This window comes from Amblyomma maculatum, chromosome 1 (genome assembly GCF_055883805.1).
Source record: "Amblyomma maculatum isolate TAMU_Amacu chromosome 1, ASM5588380v1, whole genome shotgun sequence".
NCBI lineage: Eukaryota > Metazoa > Arthropoda > Arachnida > Ixodida > Ixodidae > Amblyomma > Amblyomma maculatum.
This window is the reverse complement of record NC_139344.1, coordinates 379,871,383-379,899,350: the sequence shown is the minus strand read 5'-3', so window position 1 is coordinate 379,899,350 and position 27,968 is coordinate 379,871,383. Positions and strand designations below refer to the sequence as shown.

The 27,968-nt window shown below is 44.0% G+C and overlaps 1 protein-coding gene and 1 long non-coding RNA gene across 3 annotated transcripts in view; one reads left to right on the top strand and one right to left on the bottom strand.

Annotated features, from left to right (window-relative positions):
• LOC146208349 (uncharacterized) overlaps positions 1-27,968 on the top strand; it is an 85,530-nt gene that overhangs the window by 10,828 nt on the left and 46,734 nt on the right. The window lies entirely within an intron of this gene.
• LOC146208350 (MFS-type transporter SLC18B1-like) lies at positions 124-26,189 on the bottom strand. Of its 2 annotated transcripts, XM_084592830.1 has the most exons (13): positions 25,722-26,183; positions 15,735-15,830; positions 15,573-15,646; positions 14,821-14,968; positions 14,081-14,149; positions 13,628-13,727; positions 10,782-10,945; positions 10,142-10,240; positions 9,055-9,143; positions 8,089-8,184; positions 7,683-7,757; positions 5,312-5,405; positions 124-330 (listed from the first exon to the last, which is right to left on the bottom strand). In XM_084592830.1, the coding sequence occupies exons 1-13, from the start codon at positions 26,082-26,084 to the stop codon at positions 211-213; spliced, it is 1,587 nt and encodes a 528-aa protein (XP_084448956.1). In that variant the 5' UTR covers positions 26,085-26,183; the 3' UTR covers positions 124-210. The 2 variants fall into 2 exon arrangements, with proteins under 2 accessions (XP_084448956.1, XP_084448960.1); XM_084592834.1 differs by lacking the exon at positions 5,312-5,405 and having other exon boundaries at positions 25,722-26,189.

The window sequence follows — 27,968 nt, the reverse complement described above, 5'->3', positions numbered from 1 at the left end:
TTTAGTGCGCATTGTTTCATGCTTGCATTGATCATTGAGTTTGTGTTTCTGTTCATTGTACTAATTATGAGCAAGTTACTATACTGAATACAAGAAAGAAGCAATGTTTTGTGACCGCAAATGCATATTAAATATAAAAAGTTTATTTTGGCGGATGAAACAGTAGGAACATAAAAAAAAAGCGTTCATCTGGTGGAACGATGAAGGAACTCATATACGTGTCATCGACGATGATGAATGGTTCGGTGGTTTTGACGGGGAATCTGTCAGCCTAACTTCCTTTCTTCCTGTGCATATTGAATTCAACCACAGTGCAACTGTTGCGGGTGCCTGAAATAGGTAGAAACAAAAAGGAAGAACAAACTTCAGCACATTTAAAAAAAAGGCGGTACACAAAGCACTCTGTAACCGCTAGAATCATTCTTGTTTTCTTTTATCTTCCGTCTGGAAAGAAGAAAAGAAGAGAGAGCAAACTTTATTAATGCAGAGAAAATGTTAATCACTTTCTCCCCCGAATGGACCTTTTAGTTACAAAGCCGAGCACCGGTTGCAGGTTCCCACACACGATGTACAAGCAAAAACTGATTGCTGGGTAAGAGGAGGGACAGCCATCCTTTCTACGAGGGCCTTGAGCAGTTACGGATGGTGGGTTCGGGGGTGCTGGCACGCTTCCATACTCCCACACTATGTGGTATAGTGTCGGTGGACACGTTAAATATTGCCGAGGTTTCAGTGGGATGACTGAAAAATTTGGTTTGTAGGGGAGGAGAAGATGCCTGTGTGTCTGTCGTATTTCAGCTTCCTGTATTTAGAGTATGGGGGGATATAGGGAAGATGTGCGCCGGTAATCACGGCGCCTACGTAAACTCATTGTATGTTTATGAGAAGTGCCTACTGAAACTTGCGCCGCGATCTGGGCCAAACCCCTAACCGTCAAAGAGGCAACCTGCTTCTCTCGCGCATGGGCGAAAGCGTAAGCGTGCTAATTCTTAGGGATATCAATATGCCCTGACACCTGGACGGCGCAGCAGTAAATAAGCGAAAGTGCCAAGTGCACAACGCGTGCCATGATGTGGGCGAGCCTGTCTTGTGTGACGCGCCTGTATGCCCCCTGAAAAAATGAGGAATAGTTCCAATGTGTTTTTATTTTGTGCTACATTTTTCCATGTGTAGTGTACTGCACGAATTACACCTCTCTCTATACACCATGGAGAGTTTCTATAGGTCCGGGGCGGTGCTAGCGTGAAGCTCAGAAGCTACAAATTTTGGAGAGCCGTTGGGTTCGGCTACCTTAGTCGTAGCGGCCCGCTTTCAGGCAGTGGGTATGCATCAGTGCATAGCACGTAGTCAGACCCGCCTCCTCGAAATTAGTGCTTCCGAATCTAGCATGCCTGCATTTTCTGCTGGCTTTGTGTCTGTAGGGGTTTTTATTCCGATGCATAGGTGATACGTATCAGGGCGCGCTCGTCATTGGAAATTGTTACTGTTCGATTGACAGGACAGTCGGACACCGCTTACCCAAGGGGCGTAAGGACATCACGGCCCTGTGTGTTTTCATGCACGCGAATCATATTGCATCTATGTTCAACGTTAGGTTCAATGTTAGGTTGGTTCAGTAAACGCAGTGAATCTCTGTTTGATCAGTTTAGATCTTGTCACAGAACGGATGCAAATGGAGAAAGAAGTGACAAGCATCCATTTTTACACGACGTATTATGCTAACTTAATTCGTTTGCTGTCGGTACTTTCGTAATGCATAATCGCTCAGCTATTAAAAAATTATTGACACGAAGAACAACTCGAGTCACAGCTGTTTTCGAAAATTATATTTATAAAAGTTTAGAAGTTAAGGAGAGCATAAAATTGTTTCGTCGATAAAATTTTTAACATCGTTTAGCACAAAGCTTCAGTAGAAACATCGTAAAAAAAAAAAAAAGGGGGACCAAATAATTAATTGCTTTGCGATCGAAGCTTTGCAATATGAACCATTAAAACAATGAGCCCAAGCTCTGTTTACCTCAAGAAATCAAATAAAACTAGCTCGAGAACACAGGACACTGAGAAGAACAGACAAGTAACGGCGACTCGCAAGGAAAAGTTTAATAGTTGAAAGAACAGATGTAAATCATCGTGATGTACACAGGCTGAAAGGGCGTGTAAACCACAACGCCCACAGACTCTTCAGCCGCGTTTCAACCCAGCAATTTAGTTTTGCTGCCATCCACGTGAACCTATGTGAATATAACCAGCCCTTATACATAGCATTCATTGACTACGAAAAAGCATTTGACAGTTGAAACCTCGGCGGTGATGCAGGAATTGCGAAATCAGGGTATAGACGAGCCGTACCTGAAAGTGCTGGAAGATATATATAGTGGCTGCACAGCAACCATAGTTCTATATAAAGAAAGTAACAACATTCCAATAAAGAAAGCTGTTAGGCAAGGAGAGACAATCTCCCCAGTACTATTCACAGCTTGCTTAGAGGAAGTATTCAGAGACTTGGAATGGGAGCAGTTAGGGATAAGGGTTGATGGAGAATACCTCAGTAATCTGCGATTTGCTGATGACGCCTTGCTAAGCAACTCTGGGAATGAACTGCAAATAATGATTGATGACCTAGACAGAAAAAGTAGAAAGGTAGGCTTGAAAATCAATATGCAGAAGACTAAGGTAATGTTCAACAGCCTCGGGAAGGAATAGCAGTTTACATTAGGTAGCGAAGTACTGGAAGTAGTAGGCGAATATGTCTACTTAAGACAGGTAGTAACCGCAGATCAGGACCATGAAAAAGAAATAACAAGAAGAATAAGATTGGGATGGAGCGCATTTGGCAAGCACTCGCAGATTATGACTAGCAGCTTACCGGTATCGCTCAAGAGGGAAAGTATACAACAGTTGCATCTTGCCTGTACTCACCTATGGGGCTGAAACGTGGAGGCTAACCAAGAGAGTTCTACTTAAGTTGAGGACAACGCAGAGGGCTATGGAATGAAAATTGGTAGGGGTAACATTAAGAGATAGGAAGCGTGCAGAGTGGGTCAGGGAAATAGCTCAAGTTACCGACGTTCTAGTGGAAATTAAGAAAAAGAAATGGACATGGGCAGGACATGTAGTGCGAAGAGAGGATAACCAATGGTCGCTGAAGGTAACAAACTGGATTCCAAGGGAACGAAAGCGTAGCAAGGGACGGCAGAAAGTTAGGTGAGCGGATGAGATTAAGAAGTTCGCAGGGGTCAAGTGGATGCAGCTAGCTCAGAACCGGGTTAAGTGGAGAAATATGGGAGAGGTCTTCGCCCTGCAGTGGGTATAATCAGGCTGCTGATGATGATGAATAACGACCGCACGACAATGGAGCCTTGCGGACTACCCATACCTTACAAGGCAAATAGCCTGCATTGTGTCCGACACCACAGCTGATTAGCATTGTTTAAGGGTGTGCTCCCTCAGCAGCTCCAGAATACCCTTATGTATCGACAAAAACCACGTGTCATCCGTTCTTTGCGTTGCGTTGACATTCACCAAATTATGAGGCAGCTTATTGAGTAAGGCTTGGAGGCAGCCCTCTGCCCTGTACCAGCGTATGGTCACCCGGTGTTATCACCTCGCGCTTATTGGGGCATTTCATCAAACCTTGACATATAGAAACAACCATACCTTGTGAAAACCCCGCTGCTGCTAATCTTACTTTGAAAGCTAAAGCTAAGCATCACCTAGTACTGGCAAGACCTCATGGGTGCCGGCTTCAAGCACTAGACCACAATAACCAATAGCTACCTCTGAATATGGCCACGTAAAGATCAGGACAGGCTTATTTGACTACGGGTGGTACACGCAGAAAATATACTGTACACTCACCTGCATACTCACATACATAAAGGAACTGTCGAATTATTTTATGCGACAGGTCAAAAGCAAGCTCGAATGTAAAACATTCCTTATTGAATGCCAAAAACAATTTTACCATGGCTCTAGACTGGCCTGCATAGTTTAATGCACGAATAGGTTTATACGCATCTAAACAGATGCAAGGTGAGACCTTCAACTTGCGTTCAACGAACACAATATTGCGTTTGTCCTTCTTCGATGTCCGAATTTTTTTGCGCTTTTTTTTACTTGAGTATGAGTCGTTACCGACTAGTGCAAGAGAGCATTTTGGCAGGCTAGTTGGTGCATTGAAGCATAGGAGGGAAAACAAAGTCATGTGTTCTGTCGTCATGTCTGCGCCGTTTTTGGTAGTCCAGTTCACCGTTCTAATTGATTTACCTCAAGTAAGTTGAACATCCAAGGTCGTGGAGTGAAATAACGCTTATATTGATAAATTCGCACGTCTTCCCATGTCAGTGCACTTTAAAAAACCCTAGGTGGTCGAAATTTCCGGAGTCCTCCACTACGGCGTCTTTCATAGCCTGAGTTGCTTTGGGACGTTAAACCGCACAAACCAAACCAAACCAATCTTCGAGGGACCCACTCACAAGTCTACTTGTTCATGAGAATGATTCGCGAATGGAGTAAATATCGTGCTGCCATTATTAGACAAAGCCAGGCGTGCTTGACTGCGATCTTTTCTACATTTTACATCCTTGAATGAACTACAGGTAAAAATTCGTGAATCAAGAGCAGGATTTCTTAATGCTGTTTACATGTTAGGGAATTAGTGATAGCCAGCGCGAATCCATCTCCCGCTCGGCTGTAATTACTGCTGTAGTCACAGGTAGCATCCCCGTGAGAAGCGTTCCAACGCACAAGGTGCTTGAAAATTTCGAGACCTTGTTTGACGACGTCAGGTGCAGGTACACTGCCCTGCAACCGATCTTTGCACCTCTGCCAACATGTACTTCACGATGCTATTCTGCCACGTTTACAGAGGCCAAATGAGTTTACAAATTCAGGTCTTCAAGGTAGAACATTTCGTGAACTGGGTATTTCGGCCAAGGCTTCTTAGCGTTTTCTTCGAGTTGATCATGGACAATGTCGTTATATCGCATCTCTGAAGATCGTCAGTAGATGGCTTTAATTCATGTCCGAGGTAAAAAACAACAACAGTACGTTGGTATATCGGAAGTAATGGAAGCATTATTCTTAGTCCCTAAACGTGGTTCTTCAAAATGTAGACCTCTATTTCTTTTCAATAACGTATGCTTCATCGACGTTCTGAGCGCGCAGTGCCTGCACGGCGTGGCTGTTTGCAATCAGACTCCTTTTTTATTTTAATTGACAGCCCTTTTCTATAGCCTCTCAGAATGGCTGTTGCACAGGTGACAGTGGGGCTAGTAGCTAGGCTACCGCAGAGCAGTGTCGCTTGACTTACCCATGCCAGCAAGAGTCCGAACATGAGCATGGATCCTTTTCTATAACCATACAATTCGACGACGTACCCGGCAATTGGTGGTGTCACCATGGCCCTGCAGTTTGCAAAATCAATGATTAGAGTGTGTTAGAAACGAGAAAAAAAAAGCTAATTCGGTACAGATATCAACAAAGTGAAAAATATTTTTGAACAAAGTTTGATTGACCTCTCGGAGTGACGCACTGGCTGAAAGGGATGTTATGATGAAAGGCTGTGTCGTTGGGGACTAATTTAGTCCACCTAGGAGTTTTTGACTTGCAATGATATTGCGAAATACACGGGCGCCTTTTGCTGGGAGTGAATCTGAGTAGTCCTCTGACAGTAGCAGTGCACCAAAACCACTGAGCCGCAACAGCGGGTATATTCAGCAACTTTATTCTAGCCGAAATTTCGAAATTTCGAATTCAGACGCTTACGATAGAATGGTTAAAGGAACTATCTAGACTTGGTTGCTTATTTGCTTATAAATAATCTGTTTCGTATAAAAATTCACAAATACAGCCTTAATTTGATAGGATGTTTTAAAGTGCGTAGAAAGCCAATTAACAGGTGATTCACTGGTTTTAACTGGTTTAAGTGTATTTTGTTTTCAGGCTTATCAAAAGTGTCTCTGCTCTGTGCGTATCTGTCAGATATATCATTTAGTGACGGGTAATCTTGCGAAAGTGATAACCTCATGCCATCTTCGCGCATGCCAGGACTGCCGGCGGACCTTTTCAAAGACGCTGAAGCTTGTTGCGAGAAGTTACACAAAAATGAAGTAAGGCTTTTGCGTGGCTTAAGCGCATTCCTGCTTCTAGTGAGCAAACGTGCTTCGCCGCAGGCAATTTGAGCACCGACTCCTTGAACACGAACAAATGTTTTGTTGCGGTCTTTTGCTATTGCTTCATCGTTATCGGTCCGATTGGACCGGTGCACCTGTGCTTGCCCGTCTGCATTCCGGTGTCGATTGACGACGACAAACTTTTTTTTTCTCTAACTGAAGACACATTCCTAGATACTGCCCCTAATGTGTGCCCTCTGGCCATTATCTTCATTAAATATCGATGTGGTTTGCCGGAATACAGACGCTCCTCTTCCCCATCAGCGTTCTCCGAGACCTCTAAATGGAGAATATAGTGTGTGTGTGTGTGTGTGTGTGTGTGTGTGTGTGTGTGTGTGTGTGTGTGTGTGTGTGTGTGTGTGTGTGTGTGTGTGTGTGTGTGTGTGTGTGTGTGTGTGTGTGTGTGTGTGTGTGTGTGTGTGTGTGTGTGTGTGTGTGTGTGTGTGTGTGTGTGTGTGTGTGTGTGTGTGTGTGTGTGTGTGTGTGTGTGTGTGTGTGTGTGTGTGTGTGTGTGTGTGTGTGTGTGTGTGTGTGTGTGTGTGTGTGTGTGTGTGTGTGTGTGTGTGTGTGTGTGTGTGTGTGTGTGTGTGTGTGTGTGTGTGTGTGTGTGTGTGTGTGTGTGTGTGTGTGTGTGTGTGTGTGTGTGTGTGTGTGTGTGTGTGTGTGTGTGTGTGTGTGTGTGTGTGTGTGTGTGTGTGTGATAGAGAGAGAGAGAGAGAATGGGACTTTGGTGACATCTTCATCTGACTTTCTCATCGGTTAAAGGGACGTTTTCTGGATGTATTATGCCTGCTCGATAGGAAATGAAGCATTTATTAATTAAAGATTGTTATTTAGAGACGGAACCTCCTTATTACCGGCATTTGAGGCAACTGCGTGGGTTCGCGACGAAAGAGGATTCAAAAGTGAATGGCTTGATGTGAAGGCGGTTTTTCTCTCCTAAACGATCCGCCTCTATGACCTGTCTTACGACACCTCAGGTATACGAAAATGAAGGTTCTCTTTTTTGGTGTACTATGCGCGATGAGAACAAACTTCTTGATCTTCAGAATCGTTCTTTATGGAATATTTTTTTAATTTTTCAGGTGGCTCTCCTATTATATATTTTTTGCTTGCCTGAAGCTTTTTATCTTGCGCAAGATCGAACAGCGCGATATACGCAGGCAGGAAAGTTTAGTTCCAGCTGAGACCAGAAATGTAATATTGGATGGACATCAAGTTATTTGTTTTAATTAGGGTTTAGGTTGAGTAGTAATTACCTATTAGCATTAACGTGTACGCAGGTATATGGCTACAATAAAAAGGTCCGTTCCACATGACTTAAACAAACATTCTTCATGACGGTGTTGGAGTTGCCCTAATTAAAACGCGTGGAGAAAAAAATGATTGCATTTTTTTGCATGGCCATATATAGCTAGTGCTTTAGCTGTAATGCTTTATGATATTCTTATGTTTTCGTTTTGACAGCAGGATTCACAACCAGCCTGCTTAATTGAGCTTTTGACTCACCCGAATACCGCGAACGTGAATACGGTGCTTGAAAGGAAGCCATTTGTACGTATGTTGTCGGGATAGCCACGCTGCCTGTGGAGAAGAAAATAGACGTAAAATATTCGCTGCGGCTTTCCAACAATAATTTGACAATGAGAAGACAATTGTTCTTTATTAATATTCGCAATATTTGCGTACTATTTCAGAGACATCGTAATAAAGGAGTAACAATAGAATGTTGAGTATAACCATGATTATATCCACGTTATCATAAAGGAGTATCCACTGCTTCTAAATTGCGATGTAATGAATTTTTAACGCACACAAACATATAAACTGGAGCGCCAGTGCAGTTCCTTGAAGCACAGAGCTAGGTATACATGTTAAGTGTTATTATAATAGAAAGTCATATGCAGGCACTCACACTGCACGTTTCAGTCCGTGGCAGTATCCGCAGACAAACTGCGCAGACATCCCCAAGCCGGTGAAAACCTGAGAAATATAAACGAGCGCTAGGGACCTGCGAGTGAAGAAAACATATAGTGGTTAGCGCTTTGGAAAGTAAGTTGGGAGCCATCATTTTGCAGGTATACAAAGCATTGAGCATTAATGAAGAAACCACACAGTTATTCCGTGCTGAAAAACCAAAAGTTCTACATGGCAATAACCTCATAAAATCTCATCTAATGATATAGACTCTCATACGGTTCACATCATTATAATAAAATATCGTACATAATTTATGATAATGTACAAGAAGCTACGAGACCTTATGCAATTATATGTGACTTGTATGTGATTTCGTATGTGAATTGAGTGAGATTGTGCGAGAAAATGTGAGGTTAATGCCTCATAGAATTATTTCAGTAGGGTTGCGAACGAGATAGCTTAGAAGAGGGTGAACTTTGCAGTGGTGTCTGTAGCCAAAGTGTCTTAGTCTTCAGAGATATGGAATGGCGAACAGGCTTTACACATTATAATACTAAATCAGGCCATGCTGGATGCATTGGGGAAGTAGTCCAATTTACAAAGGTGGATGGTTCGTTCTAAGTGGTTAAATATTTTACCGCCGCTACAGGATTATGTCCTAGAGTAGTCATAATTTGGTTGTGCGATTTTTAATGTAGAAGTCAACTTACTTATGTTAAGGACACTTCACAACATAAGCAGTCCTTGCTGAGGCTTACCAGTTTTCGCATTGTTGTTGTTTTGTAGAAAATATTGACTGCGGCATTGTGACTTTTTTTTTTTTTTTTAGGAAGTGCATGCATCCTTTATTTCCTGGCATCAGCGCGCGTTCATGGTACCAGTACTGAATTGATGGGTTGGAGCAAAAATGGCCCACTCTTGCTATTGTTACATGAAAGCAATGACAAAAAGAAAGCATTACCGGGACAGAGGAAGGAATGGAGCGGGTCCTATAACAAGGTACGCCAGTATGGTGAACAGCTGTCCCACCATTGAGTAGAATGGCTCGAGCTGCAAGAAAAAGAAACGCTTATCTCAGTCATCAGCAAGAGCACATGTGCAGCTTGCCATGTGCTAGCGCTCGGTGATTGAGGTAAATCACGCAGCACTTAACGGAGCGCCCTTCATGCCAGGTATTGCAGTGTTTCCGTTCACGTACATGAATCATGCGCTTAGAAAAACAACCTGCTTGCGAAACCATATTCGACTGATGTGATTTTATTGAACGCTGTACTAAAATATTTTCCGGCAGTATGCCTTGTAGGGCAAAATGTATCTACATTTATTCCATAGAAAATACGACACGCAGTTTTAGGGACAACTTATAACAATTCCTAGCGCTTGATTCCCGTATAAAAGTAATGCAAAACTGAAATAAATAATGTTACGTGGTCTCATATTACCAAAATCTAGATTTTTGGTGCCGTTGTACCTTAAGCCTTGTTGGAATGGAAGTGCACTGGCACAAGTGACACTACTCTATTAAGGCATGCCAAGTTTAGGATTGTTCATTTTTTTAAGGCTTCAAAACCAGTACATCTTAGCTTCTTACATTTCTTTGACACATACTGCTGCATTCCACATCGTTGGGAAAGTAACAATTCAAGGAAAGCTACCGGACATTTTATTTGCTCAAATCTGGCGCGAGGAAGTGTGACGAGTAATGGCTCGAGCTTTTAAATGCGGATGCTTCTAAGACAACAGGCGCAAAGCTAGATTGCAAGCTTCAAATAGCACATTTCTATTGGTGCGCAGGCGGGGATGAGAGATGAGTAGGGACGTCTTCGAGCTGCGTGCCTACGGCAGGCAGACAGCCATACTTCTCCTTCACTACTTACTATTTCCACAGTGCAACAACCCCCTCTTCCCTCCTCCGACCAAAACCAAGAGCACCAACAAAAAACATGTTAATGACATCATTGTACTTTATATAAGCAACTAGCTGAGCACTTTTGATGGTGATGCTTGCATACACCAGATCCAATATCATGTCTACATATCCTACTCACCCCGTAATGAGAAAAGGTTCCAGCAATGAATCCTCCTACGGAATAACTGGCGAACTGGACAGTGTAGACGCTACCTAATACGGTGCCAGTGAGGTTGAACTGAAAGAAGATCAATGAAAGGTGAAACAGTTAAGCAGTACCTTAACTATACTTCGAGTAGAAGGTGCAATGCACCGTAAAAGAAGCTAAGATTTACTCATTACGTCACAGTGTCTTTGTATGGAACACAGAGCCAAACGCTTCAGCAAACTATATCGAAGCGTCCGTCTTTAGGCATTTCTACAATACTTACGAAGAGCAAATCTCTGAAACGTAGATAAACTTTTATTCTAGTGACAGCAAGGTGTAAAATTTAAGACGTTAAAGGACATACTAGATAAATTGAGTTGTGGAAATAACTTACAGGCTCCGAATTAGTTTTCATTGTGACTAAACTAAATGATGCATATTATCATTGACTAAACACCCACCCTGAGACAGCTTGAACTACTCGGCTTAACTGTAAAACTTTACAAAACTGTACTAATGCTCGAAGTCCGAAATTGAGCATTTTGACAAGCAGAGATTTCAGTAAAACTTAGACATATGCAGAAGACGCGTTGTTTGGATATTAAACACAATTGACAACTTGAATACTGACTTTTTCAAGGCTGGGTTCTAGCGTCGGCTCGTTGAATCCAAGGATGACCCAGCTCATCATGAGTGTGACCATGTCGGCGAGGAACACTGGATCGATGAGGAGCCAGTAGTAACTTCGAATCTTGCCTTCTTTCTCAGGCACATCTTCGTCACAAACTTCTGCTTCTGCGAGAGCATTTGAACGAGACTTAGGCCTAGTTACAACAGAATACCTGATGCTCTCATGCAACCATAATCATCACCCTCGACTCCCTGTCATGGAGGAAGGAAAGTTCAGTAGTGGCCGTGCCCGTGCAACACCTTGCGGGAAAATTGTGGCTGAAATCATGTGTTGTTTTTTTTCGCCGCTGTAGCTATTTTGTTCGCGAGGCAGCTTAGCAACTGCGTCGTAGTTAGCTGCTTTTTTACGGACCGAGCGCAGCATCTGGCCGCGTCGCAGAGAAACAAAGCATATCCCTACTTCCGCAGCTCCTCGATACTTTGGTTTTAAGGTTTTAAGGCGAACGCCTTTCTGAGCTCATGGAACGAAATTCCGTGCGCGAGAGCTGTACGCGGGATCTGTGCATCGGACCTGTGCGCCGATGTGTCAGTTTTTATAACGGATATATGAAGAGGGAGATTAGGAATGAAAACGGCTAATGGTGATTGGTAATGAATAAAAGTTAAACGATTGATATCGATACAGTTAACGAATAATGATAAATACTAATAAAATGATCATAAAATAACTAAGGATGACTACAGATCGACCAATATGCCAAAAGACGACTTGTATTACCACAATTAACTGGAATGAGTAAACATGCTTAGCTATGAGCGGTAATGACTACAAAATCTAGGCATGACTCTTCATCACTACGGAACGACCAGTATGTCAAGCGACGACCTGTAATGGCCGCAAATGACTGGAATTGAGTGAATAGGCTTAACCTTGAGTACTAATGACTGCAATGACTAGGCATGACTCGGCGTAGCCGTTCTCCTATCAAGATATTTCCAAGAGGCCCTCTAATTTTTGCTCACTGGCCAACGTTCATTGCGTCCCCAATATAAAATGCAGTGCAAAACTGCCTTACGCGTCACATTTATAAGCTCTGTGTATCGTGCACGAATTGACGCTTTCGGCGACTGCGATCACGACGATTACGACGATCATGGCTCGCTCCGTCGGCTGTGTCCGCTCTACATACAGTGCGCTGGTCATTCGACAGGTTTCAATACGGCGTGCGCTGCAAGGTGATCGTGCGTGTTTAGTAACTATCTTTGTGTTTAATTATGTGCACACATGCGTGCGTGCTGCGCTCCTGCTCCGTTTCTTTGCTTGGTTTCCTCTCGTTACTTCTTTACGTGTATTTGTATCTGCCCAGCGATCGCATCTGGGGATGGTTATAACTGCCATCTTTCGTTTTCGCCGATTGTGTTTTTGCTAAATTTGTTGAACTATAAAGCCATGGATTTTGCTTTTTCGTTTCGTTTCGTTTGGTTTGTGAGGTCTAACGTCCCGAAGCAACTCAGACTATGAGATAGGTCGCAGTGGAGGACTCCGAAAATATTGGCAACCTGGGGTTCTTTAACGGGAACTGATAAAGCGCAGCACACGGGCGCCTTGCTTTTCGCCTCCAACCAAAAGCAGCCGCCGAGAGCGGGATGGAATCCCGCATCCTTGGGCACAGTGGTCGAACGCTTCATCCACTGAGCCACCCCAGGGGGGTAGATTTTTGCTATTTATTCTTCGCGCGTTGTCTGCAGCATTGCCTTAAACATTAGTTGGATTTTAGCAGAATATTAACGCGCGACTACGATAAATAAGATGTAGGCATGCAGCCCAGCGAATTTTGCCAAATTCAGCCTCCTAGGAGCACCACGGACGCATACCTCCACAGCCGCAAGATGACACTGGCACAGAAAAAAAAAAAAAAAAGAGAAGGACACTTCTTACTGTAGCGGCCCACCGTGAAAGACAAGCTTCCATCTAGCGCTTAAAAGCCGCAGCTGCGATAAGCGCTTTCGGCGGATGCTAAATTACGACAACGACTCGACTACTCCGGTCCAACAAGAGAACGAAATTGGCACGCTGACGACGCAGTCCAGTCTAATAACTCGAAAAAGCCGACTTCTCCCCGCGAATATTTCTCGGGTAATGTAGAGTATGTTAGGGAAAACTAAGGAATATTGAAAAATATTGGCTTTACATTTGAAATGATTGCAGGAACAATTTTTGTGTCTCAGTGGACACAATATAGTATAAAGTTATTCATTTATCCAGTTAATTACTTTTTAAATTCGTAGTTGGGTAGCTGAGTATAAGTTCGGAGGCTTGAACAAGAAGGTGCCATATGAGTTTCGAAAGGGCGAAAGCTTATTTTCTTAAGTACTGCGGGACGAGAAAATTGAAGCCATTTTTCTGCACGAAACTGAAATTGAGCGCCATAGGAGTATAGGAAGCTTGGTAGAGAAGTGAAGTCCGGATATCAGACCTGCTTGAAGAGTTGCTCATAAATCTATCAGAGCCCCCAGTGGCCGTCACGCACTAGCACGCTGTGCGATTAATGATAGACTATGATTATTTGTCGTATGGCAGCAATGGGGTGATTAGCTAATCTAGGTGGAGCCGGCTCTAACTTAACAGGCGACTAACCTTCCAGAATGAAATTGTTTTAGCACGAAACTGTATATTTGGCGCAGCGTTCGTTTTAGCATTCCTCTGAGTAGTAACCATATGCCAGCTTGGGCTTGCAGCTTTAGGCGTTGTGAAGGGGGTGAGTGGTACCATTAAAAATATTAAGGAAAGAATCAGTTAGTACAGTTTCGAGAAGAAGTATTACTGAAAAGCGGCACCATACTTACCACTGTACTGATTAAGTTTAGATCGAAGCTTCATGATTACAGGAAACGACAGCATCGTGATGGCTCCCAGGACGAAAAAGGGCAGCGGATACGCCCATGCCTGCGCCAAAAACGGGAACATTGTTACCTTAGTCTCGTTTTCCTCACGTCATAGGCACAAACTTTGGCACATTCGTGGTGCGCCTTAGGTTCTTAGTAGCCGGAAGCCACAGGAATAATAATTTTAGACTTGATTACAGGTTTCTGAGATACAGTGTACATTTAGTTAAAATGATTTGCACACCGATCAAACTGCGAGTGAATAGCATAGTAAATTAATTACATTTTTAGTGCACCCTAAGGTGGTCACTGAAGCAGTTATATTTTATTGCAGCGTGCACCAGAAAAATAATAGTTTATGAACTACGCATTTTTGGGCACGAAAACTGATGGTAATAAAAAAAGAACACTTACGTCGATCAGCGCACCACCAATAGCCGATCCCACCATGTTTCCAGATCCCCAAAGAAATTCTAGGAATGCCTGCAAGCAGATAAGATATTTATGTATGGTCACAAATACTGAATATACTTCAAAACGTAATTGCACTGAACATAGCGGCTTGGCATTGGGCTGCTCTGTGGACGTAAATAGCAGCTTCTGCACATATAAACTCTACGCTTCCTATCCTTCCTTTGAAGTGGCCGCAAGTTTATTGGACATGTTTTGATCCAAGAATCCGAGTTCTTATTGTGTCTGCATGTTCAAACGTAATTGTTCTGACACTGCTGCAAAAACTGCGAGAATAATAAGGCAATGTGATTCCTTCAGTCCGCGAATTTCTGTTGTGTGGTGGGCACTGACTCATCGTTCGCACCTGCAGGGGCGATGCAGGTTCCGCGTTTGAACCTTCGTCATGCCTTGCGTCATAACCACATTTGTAACTGCAATGCATTTTGATCGCTTCTTAAATACACCAAGGACGATCATTGGGGCATGGTTGGGCACAGTTTGTGCGCAGTTTCTGCACTTTTTTTTTCATTTTTTGTTTGTTGGCTGGAATGGGGATCCTTCACGCCGTCAATTGGGAGGGGGGGGGGATCGTACTTTATGCCCAGTTCCAGGAACCTCTTATCGTATTTTTTGCACATACTGGTCATTGTTCCTAGGTGTCTTTGAGACAGCATGCCCCTATAAGCTTCCCGGACACTCACAATGATGCCGCCCCTGTATTTTGGGAAGCGTGTCGTGAAGACGGCGAACATGCTGACAAGGTAGAAGGTGTTGGTGATGCCGCCGAGAACAACACATGCGATGGAGAGGCCCAGCAGGGTGTTGCCTCCAGGGGCCCAGTACAGGCAGCTGCGCACGTCGTTAAAGCGCCACAGGAAGCGTTAAGGCACAGGAGCACTCGCGGTGAAGATACGACCCACGTGCGCTCTTTACGTCGTAAGCATCGTGCATCTTGCTCGTAAAGAATACGGGAGAAAAACAGCCAAGTATTTACCTAGGGCTGTGCTTAATGTGCGAGAATGAGCAACGTCTTCTGTTTGGTTAATGCATTTTTGATTAGAAAAGATTAAGCTTCAGTTTTCTACATTATACCTAATTTGACGAACAGAGGTAACACTATTTCTGCGCATATATTTACAGCACACAATAGAGCTCACTAGGACAAACCTATATTTACAGGTTTGAAATTTGAGTGTTTTGTTTCTGCTAGAAAAATGCAGTGAAGTTAGCAATTAAATGATTAGATTAACGTTTGCTTTTCGGATTTCTTGTAAACAAGAAACATATTCCATGCTCAGAGGTTCACCACGTTCACAGTCGTAATAACCAATCAGTTTGGCGCGTTTATTACGTTAATCATGCAAGTAATATGTTTCCAGAGATAGGATAATGCGGTCATATAGGAGTAAAATATATTGAGCTGATAAAACCTCTGCAGTTCTGGACAGCTTACCCGAAAAGAATTGTGAAAATGAAGAAGCCGCCTTGTCCAAATAAATAGCAAGCTGTTGGCGTGATTCTGTTGATCTTGAAAAAAAAAAAAAAGCGCACAGCAATTATTTCTTCTGAACAATGCGATTTTCCAATGTTACAGAAGTAATGGTATAAAACCTACCATTTTTTCGGCGGTGATCGACCCGATTAGCATAAATATTTTGAAAAGTGAGAAGACGAATCCATACTTCCACGCTTCTATGCCTCTTGAAGAAGCCTGGAAAAGGAAATCGGTGTTAATGTTAGAAGGCGTTAGACGTCTGGACAAAGTTTAAGTCAAAAAGCGGAAGTCGTCAGCGAATATCCCTCCAGGTGTGCTGTAGGTATGCTGGTGTAAATAGCAATATCGCGCTTTTTACCACAAACAATTGCCAGTTTTTTTCAGCCTGATGTTTTAAGGAACCTGCTGTTTAAGGACCTCCATATTGGAAACGTTGACTAGCAGATTGTGGCTCTCCCTGCGACCAAAAATGGCAATAGTAGCCACACCTACGAGTGTCGGCCACATAGCGGTGGTGGTAGAAACATTTACTTCCAATATTACAGAGGGTGGGGGCGTTGTCCCCTGCATGGCATTTGAGAGCCCCCTCCATATACAGAGGGCCCTCTTACAAAGCAAAGGAAAGCCTTTGGAGGGCTATCCGAGCGAGAGCGCATGTAATGATCTTGCACTGGTCCTCAGAGTAGTTTCTCCCAGTAATCTAGGGCCACCTCTGGTGAAGGAGGATGAGGGAATGAGGGGCAGGGGAGTAGTGTGCGTAGAAAGTCGCCAGGTTTGCCATAGAGCTTGGAGGACGAAGAAAACTGGTCAGGAAAGTGGGCGTGGAGAAAGATTGGGCTGTGCGTGTTTGTAGCTTGCGCCAGTGGGCAGCTTGTGTTATTGTGAGATTTGAGGCAGGGGTTGCGTAAGTCTTGCTATATTCGCGATGGTTGGTAAGGATGTCACGAGAGGACAGCAGGCACCACCCGGCATCTGAAGAAGAATGCTCCACCCCAGCTTGGAAAGGGAGACCTCGGGCCAGGGTGTGAGCTTCCTCATTACCAGGAAGGCCCGCATGCGCAGGTGCCAAAATGAGAGTGAGAGATTGTCGGGGTTACCAAAAACGCTAAGAGCGGTGGATGTTGGGGGGAGCTCTTGCCACGTGCTCTGTGCTGGTTCGCAGTGCCGGCTCTGAGAAAGGAGCTCGCGAAACAACGAAAGGAACTAAAAGTTAGAATGGTAATCATTGAGAGCTATAAAACGCTGGGACGCTTGATAAACTAAGGCGCAAAGAGAGTAGCACCTTTTACATGTAATTTGCATTGGAAGCTTTAAATCATTATGCATATCACGTAAAATCAGAATGAAAGCATTAGCGCTGATCGAATGCAGCAAAGTGTACTGTTCATAACCGCAAATCTCAAAGCGATAGAACACTACCATCGATCTATCCTGATCGGCTGGATGACGTCATTGCTACCAAATGTCATTATCAAAGTTGTAATAGACTTTCAAGAAATTAAACATTGTACTGCCATAAGTATGATATGACCTATATATTTACGAGCGGCTCTTTACGATTACATCCTTATTACGGCTACATGCGCCTTCAACAGCCAAGGCAGGCGTGGTGAGAGCGCTAGCGGCCTCCACTGGACTGACCCGAGAGAAACAGGCGTTATATTTGATGGCGTAGTACCGGCTTCGGGACAGCATGGTCCCAGAAACAATTCGCACCGTAACGACCCCAACTCGACCATCAACAAGGAATCTGGCGCGGCAATGATACCCTTGCCGGCATATGTATGCGCATTATACGGGCCGCGTATAATAGCGCCGATAAGACAAGCCGGCGCACTTCCATCAAACAGCGATAGCGGCGAAATCGTGGCCACACATCTTATCGAGGCTGTGACACATGCACCCGGTCTGTTGGGACGCCAGATAATTCAATAAAAACAAAAGATACCGGCGCTGATCGCGAATGGTCACTGACGTGACGTAGACTGGATTGACCCGCTTGCGATAGCGAGTTTTTAATGATTCCGCAGCATGACTACGCTTACAGACTTATGTGCAATGTCGACGTACTATCCGCGGTAAATGCCTTGAGACAACGGCGTTCCCTTGCAGTAAAATGAACTGTTCTCGAAGGCTCCTTGTAGCGGAGCGTTCAAAGCACACGTCAAGCATTAAGCTACTCCGCCTGTATAAGAAACGATCGTCTATAATTTCAAGGTCGTTGGGGGTTCCGTAATGCCGTGATGCCTCCGTTTTTGCGGCTCAGACAGATGGCAAGAGTTTAGCCTAACGACTCTTGACCGAGACTAAATTTAGCATTCCCATAGGGGCCGTATATTCCTGTCCTACGCACTTAACCAAGGTCTCAAGAGACCCAGAGCGGAGGAATGGAATAATATATAGTTTTCACTTCTCTAAGTAGCGTACAAGTTTTTGGAGCTTTGAGGAGGGCGTTTGCCTCACAATGATAATTTACGGCCCCCTTATACATAAGATAACTGCATAGACGGGGCATAACGTAATTCGCAATTTGTAACGTGTAGGTTTGACATAGATAGTAATAGACGCCCTTTTTAGGCGCGCTGTCGTCGCATTGCTTAAGGGTATCTTTGAAAAAGCACTTTCTTCGAAATATGGCAACTAAGGCCGTGATAAAACCCGCGAACTTGATCAGAAGACAAACATAAAACTCGCAGCAACCGCAGCAGGTAAATAATCAGCTTTATAGCAGTGTAATTAGAAGTCATGTTTACCATTACGAGGCAAACCCTAAACGTAACCTAAGCAAAGTCGTCCTTCTCAACCAAAAGAGCTTACAACCTATGTCTTCGCGCCAATTTGGCTATAGAAACAGGGCATATATTTGATGATCAGCTGAGGCTAGACCCTCCAAATAGCTCTGCTTTCGGCAATCGAAAAATTTTAAAAATATCATTTAATGAATATTTTTCTTGAACTTATTAACTAATTTCATCAAAATCATTTGAGCAAGAACAATTTCAATGATAAAGCTTAACGAGGTGGATTTTCTAACATGACTGACAAAATCTGCAACCACTGCTAATCGCATTCGCATTTCGAGCAATGTAGTGATGCTCATAAATGTACGTAGACTGTATCCGTTCCATGGTCGTGGTATAAAAAGCGTCCTGTATCAGACAGTAATTAGCGGAATAGATGAGAACGATGAGCCAACCCGTTCACAATTCTATTCTACAGCCAGCTTATAGCTTCCTCGCAAAAGGCTCATGTTAGCAAAAAAATAAAAGAAAATAAATGAACACAAGTTAGTGCGTCATCACGCTCTATATTTACTGCCATGACACGGTGAAAATAGTTGAATAAATTACGCAAAAATGGGACTTGAAATTGTGGGCTTATTTGAAATATTTTGCCATCCTGTCGCTTTCATAACTGGCAATCACTATTGTAAGCATTCCAATAAAGTAAGACAGATCTAAAACTATTGATAGTTAGAGGTGTACATCCGACTGCTCCTTTCATGGTAATCTAGCTAAGATAAACGTGGAAGTCTTGAAGGAGTGCCTTCTGCGAAGCGCCATGGTTTCTTTTAATCGGTGACACCGCGCGCGAATTCTATGACGTCAGCAAGGCTCTATATCATACGGGGACACTCACTGTCTGGCACGGCAAAAGCTGAAACGGCTGTAAGGTCATTAACGCGCTGAAGGAAAGACGGAAATGCAAAGGGGCGTTCAGCATTATCTAGATTGTCTCGCCGCGTCGACGTGCAAACGTTGCGACAGGCGTCAGCGCGAGCAATCACCAAATGCTTGCTACGGCTAAATGACGTCATCGCAACCACACGCATACGCGGCGAGTCTCTGAATCCGGAAATTCAGATTAAAAGTCGTGTATGTGTATAATGTTTATCTTACAGTGCACGGGATATAAATTTTACAAGCTGAAATCTTGCGCTTTGCGTGCTGTATAACAAATAGGGTGGGGACAATGAGACTTCGGAATTTCGTGTAATATAGCATTTCTTCAGGGCGATCCTATGTACAGTCTTTGTAAAAAGAGTAGAGCACAGAGGGCCTGCTTCTGAGTCCCTTCGTGCGGCTTGTACTGCATTTTAAGTGTTTCGAGTCTCTTGATAGTAAGATTTTGCTGTCCTACCCTCTCTAATGGGAAGGACATCCACTAATGCTAAACCAGCGCCAAAACCGGGCTGTTTACGATGACGACAATGCGGTAGCTGCTGACACTTTAGAAAAACTTCGTTAAGAATATATCACACCATGACGAGTATATACCAGGTGGGGACTGTGTGAAGGAAATAGACGGCGCAAAATTATATTTATGTAATAATTTCTAAACTGATATAATCCAAGTTTTTTTTTTACGTTTTTTAAATGATGAAATAGCTAAGCTAACAATGCGTATATCTGGGATAAAATTATGTGGAACATGCGTCCGGTGCTTTTGGACCATGAACATGATGCCAATTAATAATTGCCTTATTTGCCTAGAGCGAAGGAGAGAATTCAAGTTTGAGTTTCGCATCCACAAGTATAATTTGAGGCTAATGGCTGATGAGAAAGTTAGGCGCCATTTTGCTGTTCGCGTGTTCCAGGGACTTTTTTCCCCGCTAGGGCTCGAAGTGTGCCCAATTAACTTGCTAATGGTCTAGTTGGCACGAGCGATTATACGAGAGTTCTGTTTTGTGGATACCTTGATGAGAAATACCGGGGCTATTCATTGCAGGAAGAAAAGGATAATTTTTTGTTTCAATCTTATCTGACATCTCACCTTAACCGTTTACCTGGCCGTAAGACATTGTACGCTTAGGTATACGGAGGAAGATAGCTGTTTCGCAAGCTATACCCAGTCTTAAGATAGGCTGGCAGGAGTCACGCTTGGTGCCTCGGAGTATTTCTTACAAAATGGAGAACAAGTTATACAGTCACTAACCGACTCAAAAAATGAAAGGCGTTACGGAACCTGTACAGCTATTTGTTAAAAATGAGGAGGACGAGACGCGGCGATTGCATTGCACCAAGCACGATAATGCGAAATGCGCTCAGTATTTTCTCGACAGATGTGTAGCTGTCAGTTGTGTCGGTGGAAAAATGCCAAGTGGCTAATAGTTCTTGCTTCGCATATTTATGTTTGCAAAAAAAAAAAAAAAAAACGGCAGTCTGAGAAGGAGCCGCCACCATCCCTGTGTTTTGTGGGCCGAAATGTTAATATCGCGGCCAGCGGTAATCAGAGTTTTATGAGTTATCCCTGCGCTCTTTTTATAGCGAAGAATAGTGGTCTGCAGCATTCACAAACCAAGAGCATTGCTTTTAATGTTTTTAATTACCCTTAGAAAAACTAGCTGTGAAATAAATATCGTTTTACGAATTGTTTTTATCGCAAAATAAGACTGCTCCCGAACTGACTGTTTATGTTAGGGCGGGTTCTGGCGGTTCAGATAATCTTTAATTTATAAGGCTCTAAATATTATGACATTTGTTTGTTCTCACACAATTATCGTAATTATTTTTAACTGAGTCTAAAACTATGTGCGCTATCTCTTTTCTTTCTGGGATGAAGTGTGGGCTTGTCAGCAGCTCGGAATATTTGTGCTGGGCATGACTAAGACGAATATAGAAAAAAAAAAAAAACTTCTTGTTCGTCTTACATATTTTGTATGTTTAACAACGTCCCACCGCAAACAACCTCTCCAAAAATAATTTATAAAATCAGGAAGCAAGTATTTTTTCCCTTCGCACCTGCGCAGCAAACTGCAGCGAGAAAGTTAGGCCGGCTGAATTCAATGGCACATATAAAAGAAACACTGCGATTATAATAAGACTAAAATTTACGGATCGAGGACTTTGGGACGATCATGATTGTTACCCGCTGACATTTTTTTTTCACACTAAACAATAGAAGTTGGTCGGGAGAGATGCTCTAATTCGTTCATAAGTAGGTTGGAAATAAATGCGTTTTTTTTTGTCTGCGGCAAATCACTGGAACAAATTTGTGCTTGTTGCCCTCAGCAGGCCTAACGTTCAAGATGAAACTCTGCTGTCCTTGGGTTCCGTATGTACAGCTGTACAAGAAAGCTGGGATCTTCATCTAGGCGCGCGTAATTATGCTTTAATAAAGGTTAAATCTAAATAGAAGAGACATGTGGGCGAGTTGATACGGTGACAGGATTAATAAACAGCGCTACAGACTAGGACGAAGAACAAGCAGCAAACAGGACGGGCGCTGACTCGCAACAGAAGTTTATTGAAAAAAACACACAGTACAAATACCCAAGCTAAGCCGCACTAAACCACACGATAAACAAAACCCAACCTCATTATCTGTTAAAGCGATTGACGGTTCACTAACACATTTTCACCTAATCGCATGATATGCCTGGCCTTAATGATTTTCCGGTTAATCTGTGCCAGATGAGCATCCAAAATACCTGTCTGTGTTAGAAAAGGGTGGTAGCCATCACACTCTTTCTCTTTACAATGCGCAACCAGATTAGAACCTCCACCGATCTCTAATGACCTCTCGTGCTCTCGGAAGCGAACATTATTATATCTGCCCGTTCGACCCACATACACTTTATCGCAAGATAACAAAATCCTGTATATCACTCGTACTTTACATGGAACATAGGAAAACGCATACTTCACCCGACGCGTGTTTCTTTCCCAGACATTTTTCACTGCTTTGTTCTTAACTATGCTACATATTTTTGACAGTTTATTTGGTGCTGAGAAAACCACATTAACATCAAACCGTCTGGCTACATTTTTCAAATTGTGTGATAGACCATGCACATATCGCAGGGCCACATCTCTTTTTGTATCTCTCTGTCCAGCCCTCTCCTGCTCCCGAGAACCTGCGCACGACTGTTTCACTTTTTTTGATTAGTTTATCACATGTTTTTAATATGACTTGAACAGGCGTCCTTAATATGACTTGAACAGGTTGACCTGTTCAAGTCATATTAAGAACATGTGATAAACTAATCAAAAAGTAAAACAGTCGTGCGCAGCACTCCGGAGCAGGAGAGGGCTGGACAGGAAGTAAACCGAATATCAGCTTAACAATTCGGCTTTCGTTGTAAACGTATAGTACCTCTCAAGTGCTTTAGAACTATCCGCTTGCGTGTGCGCCTGCACGGTCATGAATAGCCTGACGGGCACGCTATCTGCAACTGAGTCAGGCCGGTGAACAGAACAACAGCAAGTAGGAAGCCAAAAATGCACTGATTACACGCCTTCTTCCCTTCTGCGAAAATCGCCTCCCCATGAAAGGCGGCAAGCGGTCTCCTTCCGCGATTACAGCGGCTGGCGCAGGCGGTCAACGTAGGCTGTCTCGGTGCGCAAGTTATCAGAGCATTACCTGATTACCTCTTTGTAAACGAATAGGTGGCGTAAGATACGACTATGGTACAGAGCTGCTTGCGAGGGATGACAGAGCAGACATGTGCTGTTTCTTAACGTGTACCAGAGGTCTGCCATGTGCTGTCGTATTCTGCAGTATTGAGTTGTGAGCACGACAGTATTTGATACAAAGTGCTATACAACGAATTATTTCTTTTTTTTGCGTTTTTTCTACCGTCAAATGAAGAGCAAGCGCCCTCCTCCCTCCCCCACCTCCAGAAAGTAAATATCGCCGCTAATTTGGAGAGACAGGGGAGAGGGGGCACTTTCTAGAAATACGACGAGAATATTTTCCTACAGTAAAAAGAAAATGAAGTGCAGTGCACAATTATTCAAACTTTTGTATATCTCTTTTCTGGTTTAGAGGTGTCCGTCGAGACGTCAGCGCACCGCTGCCGCCGCCGCCATTTTCTCTAGGACAGATATAAATATGTCAGCGATCGTCTTATATTTTGTTTCGGCATTAACTCCGGCCTCTAAAGCGGCCGTTCGTTCCTTGGTGCGCTTGCATATGATATTTCGCTCGCGGTAGTAAACAGACACCATCCGTTAGCCTTGATGCTTTTTGCATGCGCACATCCGGGCAAGACCGTGGTATCATTTTTGTTTGCGCTATGTTTTTGAGGAGTTTCTAGTGGGTTCTTGGAATGGATGGGGTTGGCCAGTGTTACTTGGCCATGGTGCGTGATTTTAAGAGCAGGGTGCAAGTGTGGGCGCGTTCAGGAAACGTCTCGGAAATGGGAAATTATCAGCTAAATTGGAGTGGAGCGGGTAGGGGGGGGGGGGGGGGGGTGGCGGGAGGTAGATATATTTGTGAGTGTGCGAGCGCTTGTTTGATTTTTTACTGTATGCCATTTCATCCTGCATAAATTTCGTTTACCATTTAACAGAAAAATAAATCTCTGCAGCATACCCCGCTTTACAAAGCTCCAAGCAGTTACTGAATACGTGGAATCGCAGCCATTTTACTGCTCCTTGCGAGGCAACATGCTGGGTAACAGCCGGCTGGTCAGAAGACTGCAGAAGCCTTCATTAACTTAACCAACGCATATATGTACAGACGGCCGGTTTCGGAAGAGTGAAAATAGATATTGCGCAATGGATGTTTCATGCCACCACACTCACGAGATAGGCCCTGCACAGAAAGGGGTGGCTGCTCCTGGCCCTACGTATAATTGAAACTGATAGGTCACCGCCGCTTAATTGCGGCGGGGGCTAGCCTGCCATCGGTTTTTTATCTGTTGTAGGCCATCATTGCACCCGCCACCGATTCGGTGGGGGACTACGGCTGTTGCGACGTGCGTCTTTCTCTCCATATTTTTTTCTTTGTCTATTTTTCTTCTGTCCACATGAGGCAGCGGAGGTGGCTCAGGTATACAGAGCCAGTAGCAGGCCCATGCATTTTCTTCCTACAATCGCAACCACAACTGCACAGAATTGCGCTAAATATGCCAATATGCAGCTACAGAACGCTCAATACCGAAGGATATGGTGCGCAATATCACTTCCAGTTCGGTAAAACAGAAAAAATAAGTTCAACGATCTCAAAGGGAGAGATTAACTGCTTAAATAATAGCACCTCCCTAGTCACAGAAAATAATTCTGATTCATGACGTCGTGTCTGTTCTCGGCCGATGCTTGCGCGGGAACCTTCAACTGATTCCGATCGTGCGGTACGTGGCCGATGTCAAGTGCGTGCTCTGATGATTGAGCTTCGGGCGCTCTATGTGATTGGTTTAGCAGATGCTAATAAAGTGCGCCCAAGGGAGAGTGAACGAAAGAAAGAAAGACAGAAAGAAAGAAAGAAAGAAAGAAAGAAAGAAAGAAAGAAAGAAAGAAAGAAAGAAAGAAAGAAAGAAAGAAAGAAAGAAAGAAAGAAAGAAAGAAAGAAAGAAAGAAAGAAAGAAAGAAATAGACTTTGTCATCGAAGATGCCTGTCACTCAGTGCCATGCTTCACATCAACGGTGGTTACAGCATATTTTATCTTTAGGGTGCGAGAATTGCCGGAATTCTGATCACCACATGTTCCGCTTTTATTTTGTTCAAACAATGGTTTAGCTTTTCTTAATGGTTTGGTTTAGCTTGTGGAGTTTAGCGTGCCAAAGCGACTAAGGCTATGAGAGACGCCGTAGCAGAGGACTCCGGAAATTTCGACCACCTGGGGTTCTTTAACGTGAATGACATCGCACAGCAGACGGCGCCTTGCTTTTCGCCTCTACCGAAAAGCGGCCGCTGAGGCCGGGATTGGATCCTGCATCCTAGGGAACAGTAGTCGAGCGCCGTAACGACTGCGCCAGCCAGGCGGGGTAGCTTTTCTTGCGGCTGAGAATATTGTCTGTTGTTACGCAGACTTGTATTTGTTATTGAGTGATCAGCAGTGTTCGACATTCCTGGTACACTTGTACCAACTGTACTTGAGATGTCATCCAGCCTTAATAAATGTGGTGGCGTGATCAACGGCCGCTTGGTGAAACGATGAAATGTAAACTAAGGTATATAGCGCGTGTCATTTTATTAAATGCATTTTTAAAGCTATAATAGCTATAAACTACGCTTTGTTAGCTGTGCTATCTCGACTTTATTCAAGAGTAGCTGTGAGAGTCATTTATAATTCACCTAACTTGTTGTCATGTCGTATAAAGGGAGCCAGTAATCGAATGTATATAAAGTTCGATCTCTCACCGCATATTTTCGTGCACTCACCAGAATCGGGTAGAAGGGCTGTATGAGAGAGAAGGCCGCCGAGATCCAGAACTCACTGTGTACCAGGGGCAGAAGCCACGCGTCCCGCTTGAGCTTCTCCCAGCATCCCACCGGTGCTTTCGGTTTGCTCGATTGGGCCTCATCCTGCGCGTCTTCCTTCCACACAGCCGATCCGTAGCTGGGGTACACCGTCTTGGCCACATCGTCGCCACCGTTAGCAGAGCATTCGTACGACTCGAACGCCCTGTTGACGAAGGCGGCTGCTCCGCCGCCACCGTTGGAGGCGGCGCCTGCCGCGTTTCCGCCAGTGCTGCCGGAAAGACCGTTCCTCGCCGCTGATGCCGCGGGCGATGTCGCCGACATCTCCCAAGCCTCGTTAGAAGAACGTCACCAGGCCGCCGCGATCTGCTGATGTCTGGTCTGCGAGGGGAATAGCTGACTAAGTGCGGGGTTGACGCTGTGATGGTGGTTGGGTTGCGGCGCCGTGAGAAAGAAAGAAGGGAGGAAAAAGAAAACGAAGCGAAGCCTAATCAACTTGCGCCTGTAGGATGATAGCGTTTAGCAGATAAGCGAGAAATTATCACCCTAGTGTTTCCGCACCGCTTTCACGCCGTGAGCATAGTGCCGGTCTTTCTCCCTCAGGACATGAAGCGAGACCGGGTTTCTTCAGGCTGATAAATTATGGCCCCGAGACAGGTCACTCAATTTTTTTTTTTTTAAACGACTGATTCCATTTGCCTTATGTGCGGATCAGTAAAGGATTGTACGAAATATGTATTTTCGTTTGGTCTGTGTACTACGGCTTTTATATTAGGTATTTTTTTATTCAAGCCTAGCAGAAAAGAACGGGACGAGAAACATTGTGAAATACGCTCAGCTGAAAAATAAAACAGGAATTTTCAGAATTGAAAATACCGCGGACGTTCATTCCAAAGTGCTTCACACTTTAGTGTCTGCGAGGTGATAAATCACAGATAATGTCGTAAGATTTGAGTATAGAAAGAGGACTCTAATAGCGGAGTAGCTTGCACTGGAATACTCATCTGCAAGCCTCTGTGCCTACTGGCCACAAGGTCGTGGAATCATTTACCTGCCGCGGCTGTCTCATTTGAATGGCGTCGAACGCATAAATGTCGACGCACTGTACGCATTCAGGGCACGTTAAAGAACCCAGGTGGTCCAAAGTGATTCAGCGTGCTGTAATAAAACTTTTCTCTTATTTTTTCAAAGGGTGTAATGTCCTAAAGCGAGTCAACGAACGCCGTAGAGGAGGGCTTTGAATTATTTCTACCGCATAGGGCTCTCCAACGTGCAATGACATCGCACATAACACGGGCGCCTTGCTATTCGGCTCCGTAGAAATGTGGCCGCCACAGGCACGATTGAAACGACGTTCTTGGGTTCAGCCGTCTGATGCCTTAAGCGCTTAAACACTGGGGTGAGCCACGTCTCTTTTAGTCTATGGGCATTTGTGAACGCTTAAATACGAAGTTAGTGCCAATCTCTGCATCTCCTCTCTATATTTTTGTTGAGAAAATAAAGATTTTCTCAATTCGATGACCGCAAAGCTACTAGTAACCCCCTCACGAAGCTTCTTGAAACAGAACACATATGCGCAAAATAATTTTAAGTGATGTGATGACGTATTTTTTTTTTTTGCGACCGAAGAGCAAAAGGATCTTTTCAATATGTTTTGGGTGACTTGTTTTATAGGTCACGCACGCCAGGGGTTAAGTATGCACTCGCCGCCATGAAGGTATACTGTTATCTGAAGGCAGGCTAACCCTGTTAAAGGGACGCGGCTATTGTTCTTTCGAAGCATTCTGTTATTCGGACACAATGGCCCGCCAGCGGTTGCCAAACAACCATGATACAAATATCACGAGTGAATGTGTCAGCATAACCTGCCGCGACTAAAGTAATGTTTTCCAAGACTCATGCAGACCACCCAGTTCAAGTTTGGGAAAATCGAAATGGTCGTTCCCCCCCCCCCCCCCCCCCTCCTCTTTTTGCTATGACAATATGCTTGCTAGAGGTCTAGAGATAAGGTTCTAAGAAATGGAGGTACTTTTGCCCCATTCCATGCAATAAATTTGTTGAAATAAAGACTGTGCCGCTTGCAAAGCATCAGCTTTTACTGATAGGTCATTTAAACAGGCAGATGGCGCATACTATTCATATTGGGTACAACAAAGTGCAGATGGACGACACAAAGGTGGCTAAGATGTTGCACACAGACTAGCAGCG

What these genes read in the sequence shown, in the direction of transcription:
- LOC146208350 (XM_084592830.1), bottom strand. Translation starts at nt 26,084, where the DNA reads ATGTCGGCGACATCGCCCGCGGCATCAGCGGCGAGGAACGGTCTTTCC. An exon ending in CGATCACCGCCGAAAAAATG is followed by an intron (nt 15,647 to 15,734) that starts GTAGGTTTTATA and finishes TTTTTTTTCAAG; the next exon opens with ATCAACAGAATCACGCCAAC. An exon ending in TCGGACTCTTGCTGGCATGG is followed by an intron (nt 331 to 5,311) that starts GTAAGTCAAGCG and finishes TACCTATTTCAG; the next exon opens with GCACCCGCAACAGTTGCACT.